This window comes from Echinops telfairi, unplaced genomic scaffold, assembly GCF_000313985.2.
Source record: "Echinops telfairi isolate 266 unplaced genomic scaffold, ASM31398v2 ScPeMD7_17;HRSCAF=63, whole genome shotgun sequence".
In the NCBI taxonomy this organism is placed as follows: domain Eukaryota; kingdom Metazoa; phylum Chordata; class Mammalia; order Afrosoricida; family Tenrecidae; genus Echinops; species Echinops telfairi.
Genome location: NW_022103914.1, coordinates 1,803,588 through 1,829,859, shown reverse-complemented (window position 1 = coordinate 1,829,859; position 26,272 = coordinate 1,803,588). Strand labels below are relative to the sequence as shown.

Genomic DNA, 26,272 nt, shown 5'->3' with positions numbered 1-26,272 from the left:
GCGCCGCCGCCGAGGATGGCGGCAGCTCCGCGGACTCGGGCTCCGGGCGGGGCGCTGTGCTGTCCCTGGGCGCCTGCTGCCTGGCGCTGCTGCAGATCTTCCGCTCCAAGAAGTTCCCGTCGGACAAGCTGGAGCGGCTGTACCAGCGCTACTTCTTCCGCCTGAACCAGAGCAGCCTCACCATGCTCATGGCGGTGCTGGTGCTCGTGGGCCTGGTCATGTTGGCCTTCCACGCGGCGCGGCCCCCGCTCCAGCTGCCCTACCTGACCGTGCTGGCCACTGCCGTGGGCGTCATCCTCATCATGGCCGTGCTCTGCAATCGTGCTGCCTTCCACCAGGACCACATGGGCCTGGCCTGCTACGCGCTCATCGCCGTCGTGCTGGTGGTGCAGGTGGTGGGCCTGCTGCTGCCCCAGCCCCGCAGCGCCTCGGAGGGCATCTGGTGGACCGTGTTCTTCATCTACACCATCTACACGCTGCTGCCGGTGCGCATGCGGGCGGCGGTGGTCAGCGGGGTGCTCCTGTCTGCCCTGCACCTGGCCATCGCCCTGCACACCAACGCCCAGGACCAGTTCCTGCTCAAGCAGGTAGGGGCCCCAGCTGGCCACAGGGACCACATGGTGGGGTGGGGTGGGCGGGCCTTGGCCTCAATGGGTTCCCACCCTAACCTCTCTGTAGGGAAAAGAGCCAAAGGGAGATGGCTAGCCGAGACTCTCACACTGCCTCTGAGGCTGAGAATCTTCAAGACAAAAAAAAAGTAATGTGCTTGTATGTTGAGCACTGTTCCCAGCCCATTGAAAACGTGCATGAAACAGAAGCCATCACTGAGGAGCTTTGAAGGAGGGAGGAAGGCTAGGGGAGAAAAATCATGCACTTCTGTCCCCTTAGAATAAAAAGGCCCTGACAAGGTGGCCAGGCCTGCTGGCAGCCACTGCCATTGGAGCCCTGTCCCCTTGTTTTTGCCCCCAACCTGAATGGAAGAATGGTGGGAGAGGGGTGCCCCTGCATGCCCTTTGCCCAGTCTTAAGGAGGAGAAATGAGAGACTTGCCCCAATAGTGCAAGATGGGGCGGTTCAAACCCACCGCCTGCTCTTCAGGAGAAAGATGGGGCTGCCTGATGGTGTCAAGACTTGAGGTGGCAAGACTTCCGAGAGCCCTCGGAAGCCCTGTGTACAGTCCTCCTGAGTCAGAACGGACTTGATGCCGAGGGTTGGGTGCCACCTGTGCGCAGCTGGCCAGTTGGGGTAGCTGGAGAGATCCTTGGGTTTGAAAGAGGACTGTTGAGCTTGTTGCATTGATCAAAGTGCCCCAAGGCAAAAAAAAACAAAAAAAAACTGCCTTCAGGAAGTGGGAAGGTGCCTGGGAGGAGTGTGGCAGCAGTGGCCCCCGGTGGAGGAGAGAGAAAACTGGTGTTGGACCTCATGACCCTTCGTGTAGGCACTACAGGTCACTGCTTTCCTTGAGTGAGCATCCACTGACTGGTGGGCTCAAGAGGAACAACTTCTCCTGCCCGGCTGCCTGGTGGCTCCACTGAAAGCCATGGTCAAGGAGCATGCCTGCCAGCCCATCCTCTGCAGGACAGGCCCCTCTGGCATTCACAGCGTCCTCCCTTAAGGGGCCTGGGTTTGTTGCCTGTGGTTCCACCTTCCTTCCGAATCCCCTGATCCCTCCCGAGCTTGCTTGTTCTCATGCTGCCCAGCGCTCGGAAGTCAGGAAGTCAGGTAGTCAGGTGGGCTCTTGCTGGCTGCTGCTCCCTTGACCGAGGACCCAGCTCCTGGGGTGTATGCCCTCTAGCCGAGCCTGAGAGCATGCTCCATTGCCAATGCTTTTCTCCTCTCCACCTCTACTGCCTGCCTAGACTCTGATCCTGTTGCGTACCACATCTTCCTTCAGATGTCTCCTGTGTTCCTCAAGTTCCTGTGCTGTTCTCTCCCAGGAGAAACAGCCCTGATGTGGGCTTCTAGCCGGTGAGCTCTAGCTGAGTCTCTCTAACATGCTCTGTATTTGTCTTGAGAACGGATGGAGATGTGATCTCTCTAGGTCTCAGCTGCACTTGCAGGAGAGTGCTCTAACGTCTGCTGTGCTGAGCCTCACCTCCTGACGGAGTCCTTGCCATCAACTCCAGCCATGCTGCCTCCCCCTCTCCTGCACTAGGAATAGCAGAGTCAGACCAACAGAGCGGAACACTCATTTAGCTAGATGGTGTCTAGCTAGATGGGGGTTTTGCTCCCTGTCCAGTGTCGGCTGAGCTCGTTGGAAGCAAGAATCCTGAGGGGCACCTGTTTTACTTCCTTGACCCTGTCTCTCTTGCCTCGCACAGCGTAGGGTCCTTCTCATTCCCTGCCATCGGGTCGATTCAAATTCATTGCCACCCTGTAAGCCAGGGTAGAACCGCCCCTGTGGGTTACCAAGACTTGAACACTTTTCGGGACTGGAAAGCCTCATCTTTTGCAAGCAGAGTGGTTGGTGGTTTCAAACTGCTGACCTTGCAGTTAGCAGCCCAGCATGTATCCACTATGCCACCAGGGCTCCATGCATGCCAACTTGATTGGGGTCTAACGAGTGGAGTACTGTTTAAAGTTTCTCTGAACTGAGATCTGAAGAGAAAAAGTCTTTGCAGATCATTGTTGAACTTGGGAGGGAAGCACACAGTTAGGACTACTTACTCCCTGTGCTTTGCTTTATAAAGACTGGTTCTTTTGCCCCAAGGACCAGGCTTTCAGACGGGGTGGTGTGCCCTGGTCGTCTCCTGGCTTGGTGGGGGGAAGATTGCTCGGGTGATAATAGCTTTTCGAAGAAGGCAGGCAGGCCATTCTCTCGGGCACCGTGATTCCCAAGATCACTCAGGCTGTTTTCTGAATCAGACGGGGCACACAGAGTCTGATCACAGCCCTGGGCACTCCTGGATGCACGGTTTCAGATGAGCGTGGGGTCTTGGTCAGGAGTGCTGAAGGGAGAGCAGCTAATCCCGCGTGAGCATGAGGAAGAGGCCCTGGCTGCAACACTTCTCCCTCTCCCTTGTAGTCCCTTGGACTAACCTCCCTCCTTCCTGTCTCCACGCCCCGCCCCACCCTCATTAGCACCGACTCCAGGCTTCCTTTACCCACCGCGGTCGGTCAGGAGTTTGGGTGGCTTTTCACTGTCCCCCTCGTGATCTGCTCTGAGGAGTATGGCAGAGAGGGTGAGGAATAGTCCAAGACAGGAGAATGCGAAACAAACAAACAAACAAACACAAGCTTTCTATTTGCCTTCGGAGAAAACTGTGTCTTGTGGTGGTTTTGAACTTGGCCTACCTTCCTGCTGTAACATTTGGTATGTGTTCAGCAAACCTTGCTGGGTGGGGGTGCTTGCAGGGAGGGACATCGTGAGACCATTTGGGATGCACCTCTGCCTCGGGTGACTCCGCAGTAGCTAGTGTTTAAAGGTGGCTCGGGCTGGTCTCATCTCTGATGAAAACACAGGTTTCGCACGCTCTGGCTTTGGTCATGCCCCTCCCCTCCCCCGACCTTGCTTGGACACACAGGAAACGAGTTGTCAGCCATGACCACCCCGCGTGTGCGCAGGGAACGATGCCACCCAGGGCCCTCAGTGGCTGAAGTAGATCACCAGCCCTTTTGTCCGAGGCACCTTTGGGTGGTACCTCTAACCTTTCAGCAGCTGCGTGCACAGTCTTGTTTTCCCCGCCCAAGCACTCCTGGACACATAGGGGTACTCAGTAACTGTGGGCACTTAAAAAATACTGCCTCATGCAAGGCAGGGGTCCCCCTCTGCTCGAGGTCCAGTTCTCAGCAGCGTCACCTCTACTCATGTGCTTCTCTTCTGCTGGGGACACTGCCACCTGCCCCAGTTAGGAGTAGCGGTTGGTTTTTTAGCCAATGCCTCATGGCTTTTCCATGAGAGAGGGCCAGGAGGTAAGGTGGGGCAGCTCTTTGTTCCCTCCCCTTCCTTCCCTGGCATCTGACACGCCTCCTCACGCCCCTCCCCCTCTGCTCTCTCACTCTCTCTCTCTGCCTTCTCTGAACCTCTCCCTCGGCCTGCCTGCCTGCCTCCCCCTCCCACCTCTCTGGTTCTGCTCCTCCATTCCTCTTACTCCCGGTGCGCAGCCGCTCAGCCTCTCCTTCCTTGCTCTCGGCTGGCTCACGGCCGTCTCCTCGCTGGGTACAGTAGGAGCGGCACAGGGTTGGTCGTTGTCGTACCCCCCCCCACACCGCTTTCTTTGCCTCTTAGAAGTCCCTCTGCTACACCCATACCATAAATAACACTCCAGCATCTGCCAAACACATTCCTCACTTGTGTTAATAGGCTGCAAGGATGCTGGAGCCCGTTGCCATAGCAACCTCATTTTTGTTTGACTGTATCCCACTTGGCTACATAAAGCCTCGGCACGCACTCACACACAAACAGGCTCGCACACACAGCTATCGCATGTGCTCAGCTAGGTCAGATGAATTCTTTTTTGGCTCGAGTGTGTGGGGAGGTGGCCCCCCCCCACCCCCCGCCCCCTGCAGGAGGTAAGGTGGCCCCTGTGCCAAGGAGATGAGCTCCTGGTGTCAGCAAGAAGCTCTTTGGGAAGGCGAGTCCTGCTCACATGTGGGCTCTTGGTACTGTGCTGCCACCACAGACATGCCTGGCATGGCTTCCTGACCCCTGTGACCTGGGCAGGGGAGCTGTTAAGGGCTGCCGTCAGTGGGGGACCATTCATTCCCCCCCACCCCACCCCGCTCTTTCCCCAGCCCTTCTCCTCTGCCCCTAAGCCCTGTGGAGAGACCTGCTGGCTTCCTCCATCTCTTCCTTGCAGGTGCCTGTTCACAACCTGAGGCTGCCTCCAGCTGTTCACAGGCGCCCTGTGGGTGACCTCTTTGTGAGCACATGGGAGGGTCTCAGCACAGGGCCGGGATGGGAATGCAGACCCAAATGATGGCTGAGGCTGCCCTCTGCCCCCTTAAGCCGGCCGCAGGGAAAGCCTTCCTACTGAGTCCAGAGGAGATCAGAGTAGCCTGGTCCTGTTGGTTCTTGGCTGTGCTGGCTGGCGTTCCCTGGCTGTTCGCCTTTCTCACTTGGAGCCTTAATTGCCCTGCCAACCTTGGCCTCTGATTCTCACAAGAGATTGTCCTGGTGCCCCCTACCACCTTTTCCTTAGTGCCACTTGAGTGGGCAGTTCCCCCAAGCTCATAGAACTCCACTCTTCCCTTTCAAGAATCCCTCCTGCTCCCCAGCTGTGACTGTCCCCCTGTGCACCTGGTAGCTGTGATGCCTCTCTGTCTGAGGGGCAGTGTGGAGGGGGGCACATGTCTACCACAGCTGCTGGGGCGGCATCTGCCACCAGCTAATGCCCGAGCAGAACTCTGGTGGTAGATGATTCTAGAAGGGTCTGTTGGTTGTGTTTGGCGATTCTATTTGCTGATGGTTTTTGAGGGTGCAGATGTTGCCTCCTTCTCTGGGCAACTGTAGGGGAGACTGCAGCTGGGGAATACCTGTGGGGAGGACTGCAGGGATTCGTCCAGAGGCTCAGCCGAGGAGCACAGGGCACAGTTGCTGTGTTTATGGGGATGTTCGCTCTGCCCAGGTTTCCATCTGGAGCAAAATGTGAGGTCTGTGTGCTGGGGGCGGGGAGGGGGTGGGCACAGAACAAGGTGGGAATGTTCGTCTGTGCCGGGGATCCTGCACACCATGTGCTAAAAGCTCATCCCAGGGAGCCTGCTCACCTGCACAGAGCAAAGAGTTTTAGGACTTAGTATAGAAGGCCTAAGTGGCAGCTGTTTTGGTACAGGCTGGCTCAGTCAGGTGCTGGCATCGGAGCCAGAGCTGTGGCCTGTGCTTGGGCAGGGCCCCTGCTTTTCTCCCAACAGGTGCAAGTGGACCTACCACCTGGCCCCAGTCAAAGATGGGGTGGCTTCCTGGCGCCTAATATTTCAGAAGCGAACTCTTTCCCTTGTGCTGGGTCTGGTGTGTGGTTGTTGAGTTGCCAGGACTGTTGGGAACGGAAAGAGTTTGCTCTGGCTCCCTGACCTTAGCTGCCCCCATAAATCCGGTGGGTACCGTTACATAACTTATGTGTTAGCACCTCCTTTCTCCCTTGCACACTCATTGGGGGAAGAACCAGCATTTCATGTTCTTTTCCAGACACGAAACCGAACGGAGATAATTGGAAAACTCTACTTCCCCTGCTTTTGAAGATGTTTTACGTGAACACATGCGCATCGAGTTTGCTTCCCATTCAGCAGTTTCTGCACACACCGTTGTCCGGGCCATCGGTCACCGGCCCGCAGTGTGTCACCACGCCCCCCTCCAACCTTGTCTTTCCTGTACCCGCGTCCCTCTAGTCCTCCCGCCTCTCCCAGCCGTCTCGGTTTTGGTTTGGGGTGAATGCTGTCCGCTTGGCATCACGCAGTTGGCTGTTCTAGGGAGCATTTTCCTCTTGGTGTTTATTTATTTTATAAGTCACTCGATTATTTGGTTGAAAGGTGAGGTTGGAGGGTGTTTGAGGACTGCAGTCTGTGTGTGGGCGTCCACCAGCCTCTCTGTCCAGCAAGTCTGGACTGCCGATGACTCTGAGACCTTCCTGCTGGGTCCTCGGTCAGAGGGTGGGTGACGGTAACCAGGCCCAGCTAGTTTTTTTCTGGTCTCGGGCTCGAGGAGCCTGTGGTGTGTGTGGACCATCAGCCCAGCAGTTGGCTCCTGGCTTCCCTCGGTCTTTGGTTCCTTTACTCTCCTTTCCCCAGATGGGCACAGACCGACAGTTGAGTCTTAGATGGTTGCTCATAGCGTTTCAGAACCCAGACCTACTCACCAACCTAGGCTGTAGAACACTCTCTCTCTGAGCTGTGTTAGGCCAGTTGAGTTAAATGCCCCAAGTCCATGATCCTTAGCCTTTCAGCCCAGTAATTCAGTCTCACAAGGTGTCTGGATAGTTTTAAGAATTTTCTCTCATTCTGTGCTCTGTTTTATATATATAAACACACACACACACACACATGCTCACGTAGTCCCTTATATTCTCCCACACGTACATAGCATGTGTGTCTGCATCTGTAACCACTAGTAAGTTCTTAGCTGTTGTTACTAGGAGCTCTGGTGGGATAGTGGTTACATCTTGCGTGGCTCCCCGAAAAGTCGGCGGTTGGAAACCACCAGCTGCCCCTCAGGAGGAAGACGAGGCTTTCTATTCCTGTCAAGAGTTACTTGGAAACCCACAGGGGCAGTTCGACTCTGTCCTATAGGGCCGCCATGAGTCAGCATCGCCGTGGGTTTCCGGTTTTAGAACTGTTGCTGCCGAATGTTACAGGTGTATGTTACAGGTGTGTTATGGCAGTTGTCAGAGTTGCCCTTTCTGCTTTTGTATCTTGTGTACATTTGCTTTGGTCACATTGTATCGACATCCCTGCTAGTGTGACTTGCCTACCCTCCACCAGAATTGGCACATGCCTGAGATCAGTGAGAGACTCTCCCCTGCTTGGTAACCGTCAAAGAGTGCTTCTCCGTGTATCCACCAACTCCTGACTCTTTATCAAAGTGGTATCATCGTGTTTGCCCTTTTGCGACTGGCTGATTTCACCGAGCCTAGCGTCTTTCAGGTTCCTCCATGTTCTGTTTTTCGGAGTCACCTTTGTTCGTTATTGTTGTCTAGCGTGCCATTGATGAGCTTCAGCGGATGGAGGGATGGAGCACACCTTGCTGGTAGGCACTTAGGTTGTTTCTATCTCCTACGAGTGGGGCAGCGCGGGCGTGGGTGTGCATCTGTCTGTTGCCGTCACAGCGCTTACTTCTCTAGGACATAAGCCTGGGACTGGGACGGTCGCATTGTACGATGGTCCGAGCTCTAACTTTCTGGGGCACCACCCTCCCCTTTTCCATAGTGTTTACTGTAAGTCTCCCCACAGTTGCACCAGCATTTGGTTTTTGATTCGTGCATCACTCCGTGTGTGTGTGTGTGTGTGTGTGTGTGTGTGTGTGTGTGTTATCCACCTGACTGTCTCCTTTGCTAAAATGTCCCATCATGCCCTTGGTCCATATTTTACATTGGATTGCTTGTTGAGACGTCAAAGTTTTCTATATACATGTATTTTAATGATAGACCCTTGCCTGATAGATCATTATCGATTTTCCCTCTCAGTCTCAAGATTCTTTTTTACTCTTTATTTACTTAATTTTTTCCAAAGCCATTTTACTGGGAGCTAATGCAGATGGCATATCGTTCCCTAGTTTAATCACATCGAGCAGTATAGTACAATTGCTACCACAATTCGTTTCAAAGCATTCTTTTCCTCTTTGAACTCCTTGACATCAGTTCCCTTTTACCCAACACCCACCCCTCCCCACAACTGTACACACACACACACACACACACACACACACTCGTAGCCCTGTTCTACTTGGTGTGCCTATAGGGTCATCAGTCCTGGGTTTCATAGACCGAACAATAGAAAAACATATCCAAAATTCAAGAGGGTCACTCCCAATGGCAAAATAAACTCCAATATGAACCAACAAACAAAACAGCACCCCCTAGTATTTAATTTTTAGGACATCTGTTATCTAGTTTATCACTACTATTCTAAAAGTGGGCTTCAAAAATTTTGTGGAAAAATTTCATAATCTTTGGATTGCATTATCAACAAGCTTTTCAAAGTCCCCCCACTCATTTGTGCCATAGATCAGGGTCCCTAGCTTTGACCCTTTTTTTCTCCCATAAACATAAGTCTTGAGATTCAGGACTTTGGTCTACCTTGTGTTAGTTTTTGTGTTTGGTATGAACAATTGGCCCTGTTTCATTTTTCTGCAAATCGATACCCAGTTTTGTCAATGCCGTTTGTTTAAAAGACGCTCTCTTCCCATTGAAGACACTTGAACTTTTGGTTGAAGACCAGTTGTCCATAGATGGTGGATTTACTTCTGTGTTCTCAGTTCTGTTTCACTGGTCTATGTGTCTGTCATTGTTCCCAAACCAAGCTGTTTTAGCAATTTTGGCTCTTTAATAAGTTCTGGGATTGGGAAGTGTGAGGCCTTCTATTTTGTTCTTTGGTACTGCTATCTGGTGTTAGGTCGGATTGACTAAAGAAACATCTAGAGAACTCAAATATGTATAAGAGAGAGCTTTATATCAAGACGTAGTTATATATCAGGAAAACATCCCAGCCCAGTCCAGATCAAGTCCATAAGTCTGATACTAGTCCATGCATCCTTCTTCAGACTGACGCAGCCATATGCAATGATGCAGAATGCAAGAAGACTGCGGGTGGGTGCAGTCTTGTGTATCCAACGGTGGTGGACGCAGCTCCAGGGCTTGCGCAGGTCTCTGCGTGGCCCCACAACAGGAAGGTGAGGTTCCCAGGACCCTCCTTAGGAGGAGGTTATGCCCACAGGGAGGCACCATCAGGCCGTGACCTGATTGACAGGCTAGACCTTACACTTCAAGTTGACATGAAATTATGTAACTACCACACTATCCTTACCATGTAAAGTTGAGATGTTTTCCATTTCATTAAAGAATGCTGTTGAGATTCGGATCAAGGTTGCATTACATATGTAAATCACTCTGGTAACACTGACATTTTCACAATGGTAGGCCTTCCTGTCCATGAGCATGGTATGTTTCCTTATTTTTCAGTCCTCTTGCAGTAGTGTTTTGTAGTTTTCCTTGTATAAGTCTTTTATGTGCCTGCTTAGGTTTATTGCAGGGTATTTTAACCTTTTGGGGTGGGGGACCCATTGTCAGTGGTCCTATTTGCTTGAATTCTTTTTGGCGTTCTCCTTTCTAGTATAAAGGAATCTGACTGATTTTTGTATGTCCATCTTATACCCTCCCACTTTGCTGAATCCTTCTGTTAGATTTTTTAAAAAGTTTGTGCTAATAATTTTATTCCCCCCCTTAATTACACCCCAGGTCTTCCCACTGTGATAGTTGTGTGCTGTTGAGTTGCTTTGACTCGTCCTGATCCCAAGAGACGGAGTAGAACTGACTCATAGGGTTTCCTTGGCTGTCACCTATTTGTTTTCCAATAGGTTCGTTGGCACATGATTCACACATCATGCAATTTAATTGTTCGATCGTATTGAGAGTTGTGCAATCCTTCCTACAATAGGTAGCTCTGGTAGGGTTTCTGTGCATAGGATCACATCATCTGTGAAGGGCGATAGCTTTGCTTTTTCCTTTCCAAGTTGGACGCTCCTTATTTCCCCTTCTTGCTTTAATGCTTTGGCTAGGACTTCCGGTACAAGGCTGAATAGAAGTGTTGTCCATGGGCATCTCTCTTATGCTCTAATGGGAATGTTCAAATGTAGGGCAGGCATGGCATCTGTTTACAGCACTGAGAACAGAGTCAAAGGTTAATGGACTGTGAGCTTCATGCCACTCCACGTTTGGGGGCAGCTGTTGGAGAAGGCTGGTGGGCTCTTGGTGAGGATTATGGGGGTTATCCAGTTCATGGGATGATGGAGGACTGTTTGATTCTAGATTAGTTTGAGGGAGGTGGTCAGGTTGGTAAGGGGACTGGAACCTTTGACTTCCAATAGAACACTGGAAAGAATTGGGGTTATAGCTGAGAGAAGAGCAGACTGTAACAAGGTAAGAAACCCAAAGAAGCTGATCAGGGCTTTCTTGCTGAGATCCCGTTATCAGAGGCTGGAGAAGGTACCACCCATGCGTTCAGTGGCTCCGGAGGGCAGGGTGGTTTCAGGAACTGCCTTTGTAACAATTGGGACTGCAGCAGTCAAGCCAGACGCTTCTTGGGGGTGGCGAGTTCTTGGCGGCAGTGTTCAAGTGGAGACCGGTCAGCCGCCTGCAAAGCGTGTTCCTAAGGAAATTGCTTGCTTGGTGGCAGTTTGGGCAGGTCACTCGAACAGTGATTCCTAAGTCTGGGACCATTGGCCAAGATGACTCTCCAGGTCATCCCCAGATTAGGGTTCTGCAGTAACTGTGACTACCTCCGGAAGCCACTGGGGCATCTTCTTAGCGTGTTCATCTGTCGGTCTCCTTCTAGAAGAAGCACAAGTGCCTCTGGCATGCAGACCCAGAGGGAGGTGTCCAATCGGCGTGTGTGAGGATGCAGGTGGGGAGATGACTGGGTGGTGGTGGCGCCAGAAGGGAGGGGTGTACCAGCCCTGTATTCATATTCTCTTCTCCTCCCTCCCCCAAACCATTCCTTGTCTCTCCTTCCTGTTTATGGCTTATCTTTGGGGCATTTTATAGAAAGAAGGACCTATGTTTGAGTCCTGGTTTATTCATGGGACCAGCTGAGTATCCCCCAGGCCCAGAGTGGAGAGTAGAGTGCCAGGCAGTCAGTGGAGGGAGGAGTAAGGCCCAAGGCAAGGTATGAAAGAATGGATAAGGACTCCCAGTGGTGTAGTGGTTATGTCAGCCTTGGGCTGACAATCACAAGGACACCAGTTCAGAACCATCAATTGCTCCAAGGGAGAAAGATGAAGCTTTCTACTCCCCAAGAAACTTACCATGTTAGAAACCCACAGGGGCACTGTCTCCTGCATTGTTCATTGCCATGAAGTGGGATCCACTCAGTGGCGATGAGTTTAGTCTGCTTGTTTGTTTGAAGGAGAGGGACGCAGCTCACAGAAAGGAAAGGGAGATTGGAGATGTGAGCCGGGGAGGGGAAGGGCTTGGAAGGGGGGGGCAGAGATGCTCTCTGGGAACAATGAGATGTAGTCACAGGGGAAAGGGGGAATAGACAAACAAACACAAGGAGACAGTAGTGGCTTTATTCTTTAGGCCAGCCTCATGGGTCAGCATGAAATCGTAAGAGCTCACCCTCCTTTCCCCTTGCACTTCCCCTTGCTCTGAGAAGGTGTGTGAGCTACTGCTTCTGGGCTTGAGGTCTCCTGGCCTCACACTTGGAAGGCTCCTCTCCCTTCCCCTTACAGCTTCCCGGGCTTTATCATAGCCTGCCTTGCAGCCCTGCCTGGCTTGTGGAGGGGCCTCGAGGGACCTGTGCCAGAAGCAGTGCCAGGCACATAGTAGGTGAGCAGTGAGGGTTTGAATGGATGAATGGGTTTCGGGTGTTCAGTGGGTGCATGGCTGCACGCAGGCCGCGCCGACGTGCTAGACCCACACCTCCACAGAAGGGAGCGGTGTAGCCCAGTTTGGAAGCCTGTGCTGGTGGGCTGTAATCCTAAACTCTGAGCAGGGCTTCCAGAATCCCGCCTGCTGCAATCGAAGTGTGTGCCTTCTTAGAAACCAGGCTGCTGCCTGGCGCTGCCAATACTAGATCACTTTACAGAGCTGAAAACCATTAGGAAGTCATTCTTTCAGCCTTCTCCCTTCATTTAGATTACAATGGCTTCTTAGGTGCCTACCCTGCACCTGGCCCTGAGCTAGGCCACAGCGGGGTAGAAGGATGCTTCAGATCAGGACCCCACTCCTGGGCTGCCTTTAATCCAGACTCCCCTATGAAGGGGGTTCCCTGGAGGGTGCTAAGAGATGTTTCACTTACACATGCAACTCGGGGCCAGCGGCTGTTGGCTGCAGTCCAGTTGGCCTCTGACTCAGGATGAGCCATATTCAATGGACAGAAGGCTGCCTGGCCCTGCACCGTGCCCGTGATCAGAAGCTGCCACTGAGTGGGTGATGACTGGCTTTGGAAGTCTCAGATAGCCAGGCCTTTCATCCTGGTCTCTCTTCACCTGGAAACACCACTGGGACCTGTTCAGCATCATAGCAACACACGGCAGGCCTCTACTGACGACAGACAGGCCCCTACTGATGACAGACAGGCCCCTACTGACAACAAACCTCTACTGACGACAGACAGGCCTCTACTGACAGACAGGCCTCTATTGACAGACAGGCCTCTACTGATGACAGACAGGCCCCAACTGACAACAAGCCTCTACTGATGACAGACAGGCCTCTACTGACAAACAGGCCTCTACTGACAACAGACAGGCCTCTACTGATAACAAGCCTCTACTGACAACAGACAGGCCTCTACTGAAAGACAGGCCCCTACTGACAGACATACAGGCCTCTACCGACAGACAGGCCTCTACTGACAATAAGCCTCTACTGACAATAGACAGGGCTCTACCAACAGACAGAGAGGCCTCTACTGACGACAGATAGGCCTCTACCAACAGACAGATAGGCCTCTACTGACGACAGACAGGCCCTACTGACAGACAGGCCTCTACTGACAGACAGGCTCATACTGATAGATAGACAGGCTCATACTGACAGGCAGACAGGCTCCTGCTGACAGACAGGCCTCTACTGACAGACACACCCCTACTGACAGGTGGAGGCTGCGTGTCGCATGAGGTGCTTTGGCTGAGCTCCTGCACGGGACGTGAACACGTAAACAGTGAACTGCCCGTATCCCGCACTCCATGTCAAATACATTTAGGAAGAACTGGATTAACCAACATTCTTCACTGCAGGACTTAAGCACTTTTAATATGTTAGTGTGCATTCTAATTTACCTAGAGGGAGATGGCGTCTGTACTGTAGCCTTTATCAAACACATGGGACCCTGGAACTGTGTCTGTCCATCTGTCAGTAGAGGCCTGTGTCCGACGGCAGCAGTCTTACTGGAGCACGCTGTAGGGAGCACTGCTGCAGACCAGTGCTGCGGGCGGACGGGCTGAGCAAACCCTAGCCTGCCTTCCCCAACAGCCCAGAGGCTCTGGCGCAGATGCCCAGCACAGAGACTGGATGGTGGGCTGGAGGCACTGGAGCGGGGGCCGTGTCCCAGGTCTGCTGCCTGCCTCTAAGTTGGGCCAAACCCGACTCTTCTGACGGTGAGGGTGGAGGTCACCCACCATCGCCCCACGCGCGCCTCCCGAGTGGGAGTTATGACTTTGCTGGCCAACTCTCCGCAGGACCTGATGACCCTCCGTTCTGTGATGGGATGCAGTTCTCTGCTGTGTGGTCAGCCCGCACCTCGGTGGCGAGAATGAATGAGGTAGGACGCCCTCTATCGGGTCAGGCTATCTTCTTGAGTCAATCTTTTCTGGTATATAACTGCCTCTGCCCCTCCCCACCAAAAAACAGCCCCCCAAAACAAGAACAGAATCCCACCCACCCACTGCCATTGGGTCGGTTCTGACTCAAAGCGACTGTGTGAAGAGTTTCCGAAGTCATAAATCTTCATGGGGTCAGAAAGCTTAGTATTTTTACATGGACCCCCTGGTGGGTTTGAACCACTGACCTTGTGGTTAGCAATCCAATGCTTACCAGACACTGCTACCAGGCAGGGCTCCTTATGATATGTTGATATAGAGAAGAATTTAAACAAGGGATCAGAGATTACAGGGCCCTACTGCCACTCAGAAAGAAGGTCTGAGAGCAGAGCACGTCATTTGGACCCACGGTCCCTGTGCTGGGAACCTCCTCGGCCCAGGAGAAGATTGACACCAAGACATATGGTGGTCTCCAAGGAACGGTGGCCCCGCCAGTGACAAAGACCTTTCTCCTAAGACGTGAGCCAACACAGAGAGACAGCTTTGCCCGAGAGCTGGCACCCTGAACTGGGACATCTCGCCTCTGGAACTGTAAGAGAAGATGATTCTGTTTGAGGAAGACACCCCTGGAGGTGTCTATGGGGAGCAGCGCTCAGTCGCTGAGACAGCACCCCTCTTGGACAGAGCAGAGCGGCCCCGTAGGGTTCCCAAAATGGTAACTTTTATGGAAGCAGGCTGGCAAACTTGTTTCCGGGGGTGGTGGCGGCTGGTTTCAAACTGCTGACCTTTTCGCCAACATCAGGGTGCTTTAACCCTTGCATCGCCAGGGCTCCTTCAAAGGACCCTAGTCGAGGGCGTTTGGCTGGCTGCTGCTCCGGGAAGGAGACTGGCTAGCTGTTGAAGGTCTCCTTCCCTGCCTGAATCAGAAATTCTTCATACGGTGCTGTGATGGGCTGGGGAGGCTCAGATAGATGCCTCATGCAACCAACATCGCTTTCTTCCAGGGGCCTTTGCTGCCATTAGCTGTGGAACAGGCTGGGCCTCTGCAGTGACCCTCATGGAGTTTGGGGGCCCATTGCATGTCTCCCTAGAACGTCTCCTTCAGGCCCTGAGTGTGGGACTCCCTATGGGGAAGTAGTAATGGGTTGGTCCAGTTACCCCAGTATGTTCTTCCCTTCCTGTCACCAGCATCCGAAAGGAGGAAGCTCATAAAGAGTAGCAAGTACAAACAGTGAGGGTAGGGTGAGCTCTCCCTGGGAGGAAGGCATTTTTATCTCTGACACCACTGCAGCACTGGGGAGAGGAGAAGTAAGTCACGTCCCCAAGGCCACCAAGCTCTGAGCAGCAGAGTTCAGCGCCCCGCCCATCTCCCCTGGGCATGGACTTTTCCAGATTTCTAGCTGCTGGCACTGGAGGGCTTCCTCTGGTCAGAAGTGCTGGTGAGTTGCCACCTGCCAGAGCAGCGCTCAACCAGCTCCCTTGACCACGCGGAGCCCCGCCCAGGCCTGTGTTCTGCCGTGTTGCCCAGCGTCTCTGGGAAGCAGGAAGCTTCTGGTTTGCCCAGAAAGGTAGCAGCTTGGAGAACACACCCCTCCTTTGGCCTGGCCTTCCTTCCTGGTCTCACTTCTCTATTCCCCTGCTAGTGTGTCCTGAGATCACCCACCACAAGCACATGCCCCCTGACTTCACCATGACCCAACCTTGGACTCAAAGCAGCCCCCTCCCCAACCTCTGTTTTCCTTATGATTTGTGTATTTTTTCCGTGTGTGCATGTATGGATTAAAATGCATCTGTACATTTTCGTGTGATGTTTCTGATCTCCAAAGACAGAGATTGGCTGTATCTTTATAAAGACCCTGACAATAAAGAGCAGTAATGGTGACTTCTACCAGCGCCCCGTTCAGCTACTGTGAGTACACGACGTGCCCTGACGTTGGGGCCCACATGGCACAGCGCTGGAATGCGTGGCTGCTAAGTGGAAGGAGAGTGGAGCCCATCAGATGCCCCCAGGGAGAGAGAAGAGGCTTTCTACTCCGCCCACAGAGTCAGTCTTGGAAACCCACAGGGGCCGTTCTACGGTGGCAATGGGTTTGGATGGTGGTGAGTTGGTTCCCACAGGTATCCGCTCATTTCTGTCACAATCTCGTCCTCTAAGGTGGCACCTCCTTAGCAGTCTGTCATCTGGACACTCACGATGGCAAGGCATTGGCAGAGTACCGTGATCAAGATCAACAGGCAGTTTGGTTCAGTTGCATCGTTGACTGCGTGGTTGGGGACCCGTGTCCAAAGGCGTGAGACATGGCTCTTGCCTGAGAAGTGTTACTCATATGAACTCAATGAAGACTTAGGTGGACCTTGGCCTTTGTGAGTCCTGGATTGTCTGTCTCAAGGGGTCTGATAGCTCTGAGGGACCATGTGTAAGGTGGTGGAGCGGCTGGGGACAGAGAGGACTGAATAGAGGCTCTCCTAGCCTGGCTGTACACTTGAACCCCCTGATGACCTTTGGAAAAATCCCCAGGTTATCCCACACTGTTGTTGTCGGTTGATGCCACTGAGTTGGCCGAAAGGCTGCCTGGCCTGCGCCGTCCGTCCCGTAAAGGGTTGCCCATCTTGTGACTGGCTGGATTTTCGGAAGAAAACTGCCGAACCTTTGTCCCTAGTCCATTCCTCTGGAAGAGCTGGCGAACCTTGTTTAGCCTACCAGAAACACCCAGGCCTCTACCGGCCCGGGCGGGGCTGCCTTCTCCTGGGGGGAGTGGGTAGGAGGTGCACTCTGCTCTGCCCCCTGGGAGCTGAGAGTTCTCTGTGCTTCTGTGGCCCAGCCCAAGCCATTCCTCGTCACCTGCCTGGGCATGAGGCTTGGGCACCCCCCACGTGACAGTGTGCATAGGAATTTGTTCATAGTTCTTTTTAAACTATAGTCCGGCCCTCCGATGGGTCTGAAGTACGGTGAACTGGCCCCCTGTTTAAAACGCTTGAGGACCCCTGCCATACACAATGAAATGCTCCAGAGTCCACAGAGTGCTAATGAAAGGGCTGGCACCGGAGCTTAGGCCAGACAGCACCTCCTTAGCAGTCTGTCATCTGGACACTCTCAATGGCAAGACATTGGCAATAAAAAAACAAACGGGGCAAAAACACCCAGCAGGCCGGATAAGTGTCCTCAGCGGGCCTCATGTGGCTCGCTGCGGGCCCTCGTCTGAGGCAGCCTGGTGCATAGTCTCATTGGCGTGTTACAGCCGCTCTGAGGAGGCGATGGGCTCGGATGGGGCAGACATTGGCTTTGGAGTCCAGAGGCCGGACCCTTCTCGTAGGACCCTGCCGGGCTGCTGCCTTGACCTCTCTCGGCAGTTTCCTCACCCTTCGGACCTGACTGTGAACCTGAAGCCTGGGGGTGTGGACTGAGGATGCCGGAAAACAGACCTGGCGATCTGCTTCTGAGAGGTCACCTCCCGGGGGGCCCTGTGGGGCCGCTCCTCTCTGTGCACACGGGTCGCCGTGGGTGGACATCGACCCCGTGGAAACGGGCGAGTAACTGAGGCTAAGCGATTGGTGTCTGTGCACGTTTCCCGGGCAGTCCAGACGGGAGTCCCTGAGTGGTGTCATGCAGGAGCCAAGCGCAGACCCCAGAAGAGGGGCGGAAGAGGCTCTAGGCTTGCTCAGCTTGGGGGTGCGGCTGCTGGGGCCACATCAGGATAAACTTCTTGGCTGCCCTGGGGGTCAGCCTGGCCTTTGGTGCTCTGCAGGGTTACCTTCAGTAGTAAGTCTGCAGTGGAATGAATACACACCCCTCTGCGGAGCCCTCTGAATCGCTCTGCTGTGAACCTCAAGGTTGACCCTTCAAATCCCCACACTGTCCTGGGGGAGAGGGTGGTGCTCTAAAGATTACAGCCGTGGAGACCTGGTGCCGTGAAGCTCTCTCCTCTGCCCTTCAGGGCTCCTGTGGGCCAGGGCTTACTCCACAGAAATGGGTAGAATTTCTCACCATGTCTTTCAGGCCCAGCTCCCCAGAACCCCCCAGCTAAGAAATGCCCCAAACCTAGTTTAGCATCTCTCTAAGCCCACCTCTCCTGTGATCTCTCTTTTCAAGGAGACCACAGGAAAATGCCGTCCTTTGCCTAAGTGGGCTTTTGAGATGGTATCTCCACGTTTTCTTTGGGGATTGCAAGGCTATGCATTTGTTCCCTCAATATGCTCTGGTGGTCAGGCTTCCTCCACCAAGTCCAAAGCTGCCTCTGTCAGTCTGGGTAGACTAGAGAAACAAATTCATATGCACTCATGTTTGTATCCGAGAGAGCTTTATATAAAGAGTAATTGTACATTAAGAAAACATCCCAGCCCAGGCCAGATCAAGTCCATAAGTCTCATAGTAGCCCATATGTCTGACACCAGTCTATAAAATCCTCTTCAGACTCACACAACACATGAAATGGCACCAAATGAAGGAAGATCACAGGCCAGTGGTTGGGAAGTTTGGGGATCCAGTGGCAGTGTAAGCATCTCAGTGCTGGCGTGGGTCTCCACGTGGCTCCTCCAGCTCCAGGGCTCTGGCATGGTTCCATGTGTCTTGTCCACAGGAACATCAGGCAGAGAATGAGCATGTGTCCCACCTCCAGGGAACTATCTCCTTAAGTGCCTCCAAATGAGGTCATCAAGCTGCGACCTGATTGACAAGCTAAGCTCCGCCCCTTCACTCTTAACAGTCTCAAGCTGACGACAGATGCTGTAGCTACCACAGTGCCCACGCAGAGGTGTGGGCAGCGTGGGCAGGGGGAGGGAGGGAAGGATGCTGCCTTGGCACTGGGACTGCTGGCAAGGGCACTCCGGGCGACACCAGCAGCAGGGGCCAAGCCTGGGCGGGGGGTGGGGGTGGGGGTGGGGGTAAGAGAGGTGGCTCAGTGTGCAAGCCCAGGGTGACCCGGTGACACCCTGCCAGCACCCAGAGGTGGATGCCAGGAACGGGCCCTGTCTGTGCTTTTTCGTGCGGCTGTAGCAGGAATATTTCTTGTGGGTAGCTTTGTTTCGATTTTTCAAAAACTTTATTGTAAGTTGAATGAAGGTGTACAGAGCACATCGTCAGTTTTCTGTTCGGCAACTCGTACACCGTTCAGGTCATGTCGTCGGCTGCAGTCCCCACACAGTGTGACATCACTCCTCCCTGTGTTGCCGGTTTCTGTCCCTCCCGCTTTTCCCACCTGAACTCTGCTCTTGGGCACATGCTGCCCCTTGGAGCGGAAATGGTTGGTTATATAAACAGAGTATGTGCCTCCCTGGGGCTGTTGTTCCCCAAATGAACTGTCTGGTTGAACGTGGAGCCATGGGGCTGAGCTCCTGACCTGAAGGACAAGGAAAGACCATGGTCCTGAGGGTTAAACTGGTCTCTGTCTGGGCAGGAAGCCCTGTCTCTTTTGTGATTCCGGGCTTGTTACTCTGCCCTGCACCATCTAATGTGATCCCGTCTGAGCAGTTGGTAATGGCAGTCGGGCACCATCTACATCTCTCTCATTCTGGGTCTTTGGAGGCCAAGTTCCGGTGGTCGATCAGACCATTGGACTCACTGTTTCTGTGCGTTGTCAGTTTTCTTCTCGTCTTCCTTCCGGTGGGCAGAGACCAACGGCTGCACCGGAGTGGGCCACTCACAGGCTTGTGACGTTCCTCGCTGCGACTCACCAAAGGAGGGTGCAGAGCATAGCTTTTGTGGACGCCATTAGGCCAACTGGCCTGGTCCCACTCGCCCCCCGCCCCCTGCCCTGCCTCCCAGGGTCCTAGGTTGTGTCCCGGTCCCTAATGGCCAAGTCCCTTTTACCTAAGGTGACCAGACGTCCCACTTTTGAACAATTTTTCCCACGTCCCACAGCGTTTTTAAAAAGTCCCGATTTTTGAAAAGAATGCACGACAAGCTAGGGTATACGGTTTTCGGCTGCCATGTGGCTATTTCGCCAGGATATGAGTTCTCCTGACTGGCTCACAGGTGGTAACTGGTTCCAGACAGGCCAGCGGGGAAGTGCCTTGGCCCTGGCAGATCAGCAGAGGGGGCTGTGAAGGAAGGGGCTGGAGGCCTCTGCATGTGAACGGGTGGCCTCGAGCCCCTCTTGGACCCCTGCCTTTCCCGAACCTGCGGCTGCAAACCTAAATGAGAAACATCCTGTTCTTTTGCTTTGTAGCATTCACACAGGTTTGTGATGGTCGTGGTGGGTTTGTTTAATTATCTGCCTTTCCACTTGACTGCCAGCCCTCCAAAGACAGCGACCTCGTCTGTTCTGAGACCTGTTTGCTGAATGCCACTGACTTGTGCAGATCCCTATCTGCCCTGCGCTGTGGTGGAACCTCTAGGGCCCATTCTCAGAGTCCACAAGGAATTCTGGGAGAGAAGGCCCCTCATGCTGCCCCTCCCTAGACCAGTAACCGTGCAACCTGGACCAGCATGCAGCATGCAGCTCTGAGGACCTGGGGTGGGGGTGGGAGGACAGGAGGGGGAGGGGGCGGAGAGCCTAACCTTTTGGCTGGGCTGGTCCTGAGCCCAGGGTCCTGGCGGTAGAAATCACCATCTCCATCACTACCCTGCCCTCTCTCTGAGATCCGTCTGCCTCTGGTCTGTGGGGCGATGTTGGGAGGAGCCCCGGACACACGCTTGTCTCTCCCTCCTGTTCTCTTGTCTTCACCCCCTGTCCCTTTTGAATTACCCCCTTCTCTAAGACAGGGGCCGGGCGCCCCCAGGGAAGTGAGTTCCTGTGGGTCCCGTCACAGTAAAAACAAAGGGCAATGTACATCTCAACACTGTTGAGATGGAGCGTAACCTAGGTCTACCTTCACTCACACAAAACCCCACTGAGCAGCTAAAACAACGAGGAAGAAAATGGTCAGGACAATAAATGGAGCATGTTTGGCCATGCCGATTCCCAGGAGGAGTCCCCCTGGTGAAGAGCAGCCCTTGGCGCCCCCTTGTCCTTCAGCGCTCTGTGTGTGTGTGTGAGCGTGTGTGTGTGAGAACGAGTGTGTGAGTGTGTGTATGTGAGTGTGTGTGTGAGTGTGTGTGTGTGAGTGAGTGTGTGAGAGTGTGTGTGGGTGTGAGTGAGTGAGTGAGTGTGTGTGTGAGCGTGTGTGTGTGTGAGAACGAGTGTGTGAGTGTGTGTATGTGAGTGTGTGTGTGAGTGTGTGTGTGTGAGAGTGTGTGTGGGTGTGGGTGTGAGTGAGTGTGGTGTGAGTGTGTGTGAGTGTGCGTGCGTGCATGCAAGCGCCTTGGTTTTTCGCCCGGACTGCCCAGAGTTGAGACTTGAGTCTGTGGGGTGCGTCAGCCACGAGGAGCCCAGCGGAGCAGCAGGTGGGGGAAGCGGAGGCAGGTCCTTGGGGTGGTCCCAGCCCAGGCGAGGCCGGCGCCTCCTGGGGGCTGGGGGAGCTCAGGGTCTGGGCACCAGCACGTGAAGCTCCTTTGGACCCGGTTGAGCACCGCTGCCCTTCCCCGCCCCTCTTGGGCAGAGGAGACTGGGAGGACTAGGCCGAGCCTGATTTACGGCTCTATTGAAAGGCAAATTGTTGATAGCTAAAGTGTTTATTGTGGTGATTCAGGGAAGAGTGATGGCCACTAAACATTATTGCAGGTGTGGACGAGGGGAAGAAGACTTGGCGGGTGACGGGTGTATAAAACCTTGTCAGGCAAGCCTGTGGCTGGGATATTTATGCTGCTCTTATCACCAGCAATTAGCCCCAAATGTGGCTCGCTAAAAGGCTTAGTGCCGTGCCGTAACTGTAAGAATATTTTAGAAAATGACTGTGCCTTATGAACCCTCTGAGCAGAGCAGCAAATCTTACGTGACGTCCCCTGATGGTCTGTTAGCTATAAACAAATGCCCGTTGACCAATAGTAACCCTGGCCTCCTCTGGGTTTTTTTCCTGTGATAAAATTCTTTTGGAGATTAGAATACCCAGCCTTAAAGCATTCAGACGAACGATTGCAGCGAAGCACATGCAGTCGAACTCCCTGGCACGGAGTCGATGCCGAGGCAGAGCGACCCTGTAGGACAAGGTGGAACTGCCCCGTTGAGTTTCCAAGACTGCATGCACCTCTACCGGCGAAGACAGGCCGCCTTTCTCCTGCAGAGCTGAGGGTGGCTCAGAACTGCTGCCCTTGGCTCTCGCAGAAAGAAAATGGTCTGAAAATGACGATGGCAACATATGTACCAATGTGCTTGATACGATTGGTGTATGGATTGTTATAAGAGCTGTAAAAGCCCTAATAAAAGGATATATATTTATGAACTGCTGCCCTTGAAGTTAGCAACCCGGTGGGTAGCCACTATGCCAGCAGGGCTCTTAGCCAAGTGCATTTCACATAAAATTTGCCATGACAGCTAATCTACATTGGTCCAGGAAAATGACCTGCACATTTCAGTCGTATTATTATGCTCACAGTGATGGACACCCATCCCCGCAGTCTAGTCCCACAATTTTCTCATCGCCCTAAATTGAAACTCTGGATCCATTCAGCATTCACTCACTGACGATTTGAGGCGGGGGTGGGGCTGGAATTGTACAAACATGCATGGCCTTACCCCTGTCCCCGTATTTGTTCATCTCTGCCACTCTCTGTTTATCCGGAGTGCAAACTAGAGCCGTGTGTGTAGGAGATCATCAATCAGTCTTGCTGGGAGGGTGAATGGATTTGCTGGAAGGTCACCTGCTCATCAGGACTAACTGTTGTTCTTGCTGGTTGCTGCCTGTTGGGTCCTGGGCGTGGAACAATCCTGCACCATCCTCACGTCCCCACGAGCTGTTGCGGGTCAGAGCGTTGTGACCCAGGGGGGCTTTCACTGGCTCATTTTCAGAAGCAGATCACAGGCCTTTCTTCCTGGACTGCCTTAGTCTGGCAGCTCCACCCAGACCTACGCAGCACCCAAGCAGCCTGCACACCTCCGCTGGCTGGGGGGTGGGTGGCCGTGCAGCAGGCATATTGGCTGAGACCAAACCAGGGTCTTCTGCATGGGAGGCAAGCCTTCTAGTACCGAGCCGTTGCCCGAACCCAAGTAGTCAGTTTAGCACACTTTTTTCAACTCGGCAGCAAGGGGCTGTGATGGGCCACTCCCAGTACGCCTGTGTGGTAAGGACGAAGGGAACAAAGAATGCTGTGTGCGGCGTGCCGAAGAGCTCGCCAGGGCTTGCATCATGGAGAGAGATACATATATAAGAAGGCATGTGTGAATAAATGCACATGCGTTCAGAAGCCTCTCTGTAGGCACTTGTATACACATGTTTGCTTCTCTCCCAGCATCTTCAGAGCAGGATAAGGAGGCCAAGGAGCCCTGCAGCAGCCCCAGTGCTCCACAGGGGCAAAAGAGGCAGGTGCACCTGGGCCCAGGTTGAGGGCTGAAAGGTTTGTAGGGCTGGCGACAAGGAAGCTTCTTTACCCAGGACAAGGAGATGAGGCTGGGTGAAGTCCTCTGTGAACAGCGGGATCTTTTCTTTGGAACTGGGCTAGCTGGGGAGAGTTAATTGTGGACTTTGTTTGCATTTATGTACTTATCAGTTAATAATATTTTATTGTGTCTAGGTGGAAGTCTACCCAACAGATTCTAAAAAAACAAATTCATTGTCTGCCATCTCATAGCCCATGCCGACTCATGGCGCCCCCACCAGACAGGGTAGAACTGCCCCTGTGAGTTTCCGAGATGGTAACTCTTCCCGGGAGTAGAAAGCCCCACCCACCTCAGAGTGGCTGGTGGTTTTGAACTGTAGACCTTGTAGATTGTCGCAGACCAACGTGTAACCACTATGCCACCAGGGCGCCTATCCGGCAGATTAGGTTCCCCTTTGACAGTTTCTATACAGATTGGTCCCTGTCATTGGTGACGGTGTTGACCATGGGTCACCCTGTCATCGTTTCCGTCTGTTGGCTCTTGCTTCCGTTGGTCTGGTTTGTCGCCTCACCTTTGCTTATGGGTAAATGTTGACCATTGGGTCTCATGTAGCTTATTGTTTAAGGGGGCACCTTACTTATTTGCAATACTGTTTATTTTATAAGCTCCTCTGTTATTTGGCTGAAAGGTGACCTGTAGACATAGCTTCCATTGAACCTTCCAAGGTTACGTTAGGGTCAGGGTTTCTGGGGTTCTTCTAATCTCTGCTGAACCGGTAGGTCTGACCTGGTTTAGGAGTTTGAGTTTTGTTCGACATCTTCCTTCCATCCTATGCAGGCCCTTAGGTTGTGCTTGTGGTCAGAACTGTGGGTCATGGTAGCTGGGCACCATCTCGCTCTTCTGGTCTCAGGTTAAAGGGACTGTGGTTTGTGTGGGCCCGTCCACGAGACTGATTTCTTTTGTTGTCTTTTGTTCCATGTGAAGAGAGACCAGTGCTGGATCTCCGATGGCTGCTTGTGAGCTTATAAGGCCCCCAGATGTGTCTTGCTCAAACTAGGATGTAGAACAGCTTTATGCCAGTTGACTAAGTTGTACCCCTGACCTGGCAGCAGTTGGCAGCTCCACTTGTACCCCAGAACACAGTCTATGGAAGTCTATCTTATTAACATAACAAAGCTCACCATCCCAGGTGAGCTTAGGCTTTACAACACGTGCTTTTGGAGGGGACACGATCCAATCCACAAAGGTAGGGGGGGATGATGGGAGCTGGAGAGGGGGTGGGCGAATAGGCGTTGCTGCTTCTTGGAGGATGTGATGTGGGTGGGGTGGGGAATGTAGCTCCCTTCCCGCAGTGTCCTGGTGTAAGATTGATTTCCATCTTGGACCCCCACCAGCCTTTGCCCTCTTTACTGATTGGCTTGAACATTTCATTGCGCTTTAGGTGAAAGTTTACACAGCCAACCGCTCCCCATTCCAGCACTCACACCCTGGTTGCTCCATGACGTTGGTGGCAGGCTCCGCAGGGTGTCTGCGCTCCCCTCGTCTCCTACCTGGGTTCCCCATTTCTATTCGTCTGGCTTCCTGGCATTTACATCTATTTATGAATGCCGTTTTCTTGCGTCTTTCTTTATTCATCCTATGTGCTTGTGTTTTAGGTGAAAGTTCACACAGCCCATCGGGCCCCCCTTTGATCATCTTCATACAGATATCCTGAGCCCTTGGCTGTGATGTGGACCGTGGGTCAGCATGGTCCCGGTTTCCATTCTGTTTATTTGCTTTCCACCGCTCTGCCTTCCCTTCCCCTCCCTGCCTTCTCATCTTTGTTTTAGGACACGTGTTACTTACCCCTTTGGTCTCCTGGGCTGAAGAAGTGGACTTTCTGGTCCATTCTACTGTCTGCCTCCGAGAGTGGGTTCCGATTTCCCGGTTAAGAGGGTGTCTGAGGGCAGTCATCTCAGGGATGCCTCCTCGTCCTCTCAGTTCAGTAGGTCTGATCGTTATTTAGAACTTGGGTTTTGTTCTACATTCTTCCTCCATTCTGACCAGGACTGTCTAAAGGGCCCCTGGCCAAAACATTGAGTGTGGCAGCCAGGCGCCATCTGGTTCTGCTGGGGCCGTTAGTATCAGGGCTGCGTTGGCTTCATCGGGAATATTCCTTCCCTTTCTGTGGTTTGCAGTCGTTTGCGTGGAATCGGTGCCAACCCTTCTCTGAATACGTGGCGAAATTCTCTGCTCTGGGCTTGTTTTTGTTGTGAGTTAAGAAAATAATTAAATTTACAACCTGTTTCTTCTTTCACTATCGGCTTGTTCAAAATTTCTAACTCATAATGTATATAGTGCGCTTATAGGAATTTGCCCATGCCTTGCAGGTTTTCCAATCGGATGTAGCAAAGTTTTCGTAATATTCTGTTTCGATCCTTTTTACCTCCTTTGATTTGGTGGTAACATCACCCGTCTAATTTCTCACGCTGGTTATTTGCATGTGTCCGTTCATTTGTTGATTTTATCGATCTTCTCAAAGAACCAACTTGTTCCTTTGTTGATTCTTTCTGTCGTTTTCCTGTTTCACTTACTGCTCCTCTAGCGTTTGCTAATTGCCTTTTCTGGTGACCGAAAACTTGCGCTTTTTTTTTTTTTTAATTTGTTGAAGGTGTAGAGCAGGCATCCCAAACTATGGCCCGAGGGCCACAAGCGGCCCGCCTAGGACATTTATCCAGCCCACCGGATGTTTTTGCCCCATTTGTTTTTTTACTTCAAAATAAGATATGTGCGGTGTGCATAGGAATTTGTTCGTAGTTTTTTTTTAAACTCTAGCCCGGCCCTCCAACGGGTCTGAGGGGCAGTGAACTGGCCCCCTGTTCAAAAAGTTTGAGGACCCCTCGTGTAGAGTTAAGCCATTGGTTATGGCCCTTCGTTTTAAAAAAATCATTTTCTTACAGCTCTTATCACAATCTGTCCATCCATCCATTGTGTCAAGCACATTTGTGCATGTCTCCATCATCATTTTCAGAACA

The 26,272-nt window shown here is 52.8% G+C and overlaps 1 protein-coding gene across 1 annotated transcript in view; it reads left to right on the top strand.

Moving 5' to 3' along the window:
* The window catches only part of ADCY5 (adenylate cyclase 5), a 180,256-nt gene that overhangs the window by 5,003 nt on the left and 148,981 nt on the right, over nt 1-26,272 (top strand). The window contains exon 2 of the mRNA XM_004712234.2: nt 15-587. Within this exon, the coding sequence (XP_004712291.2) occupies nt 15-587 (573 nt within the window). The remainder of the gene's footprint in view (nt 1-14; nt 588-26,272) is intronic.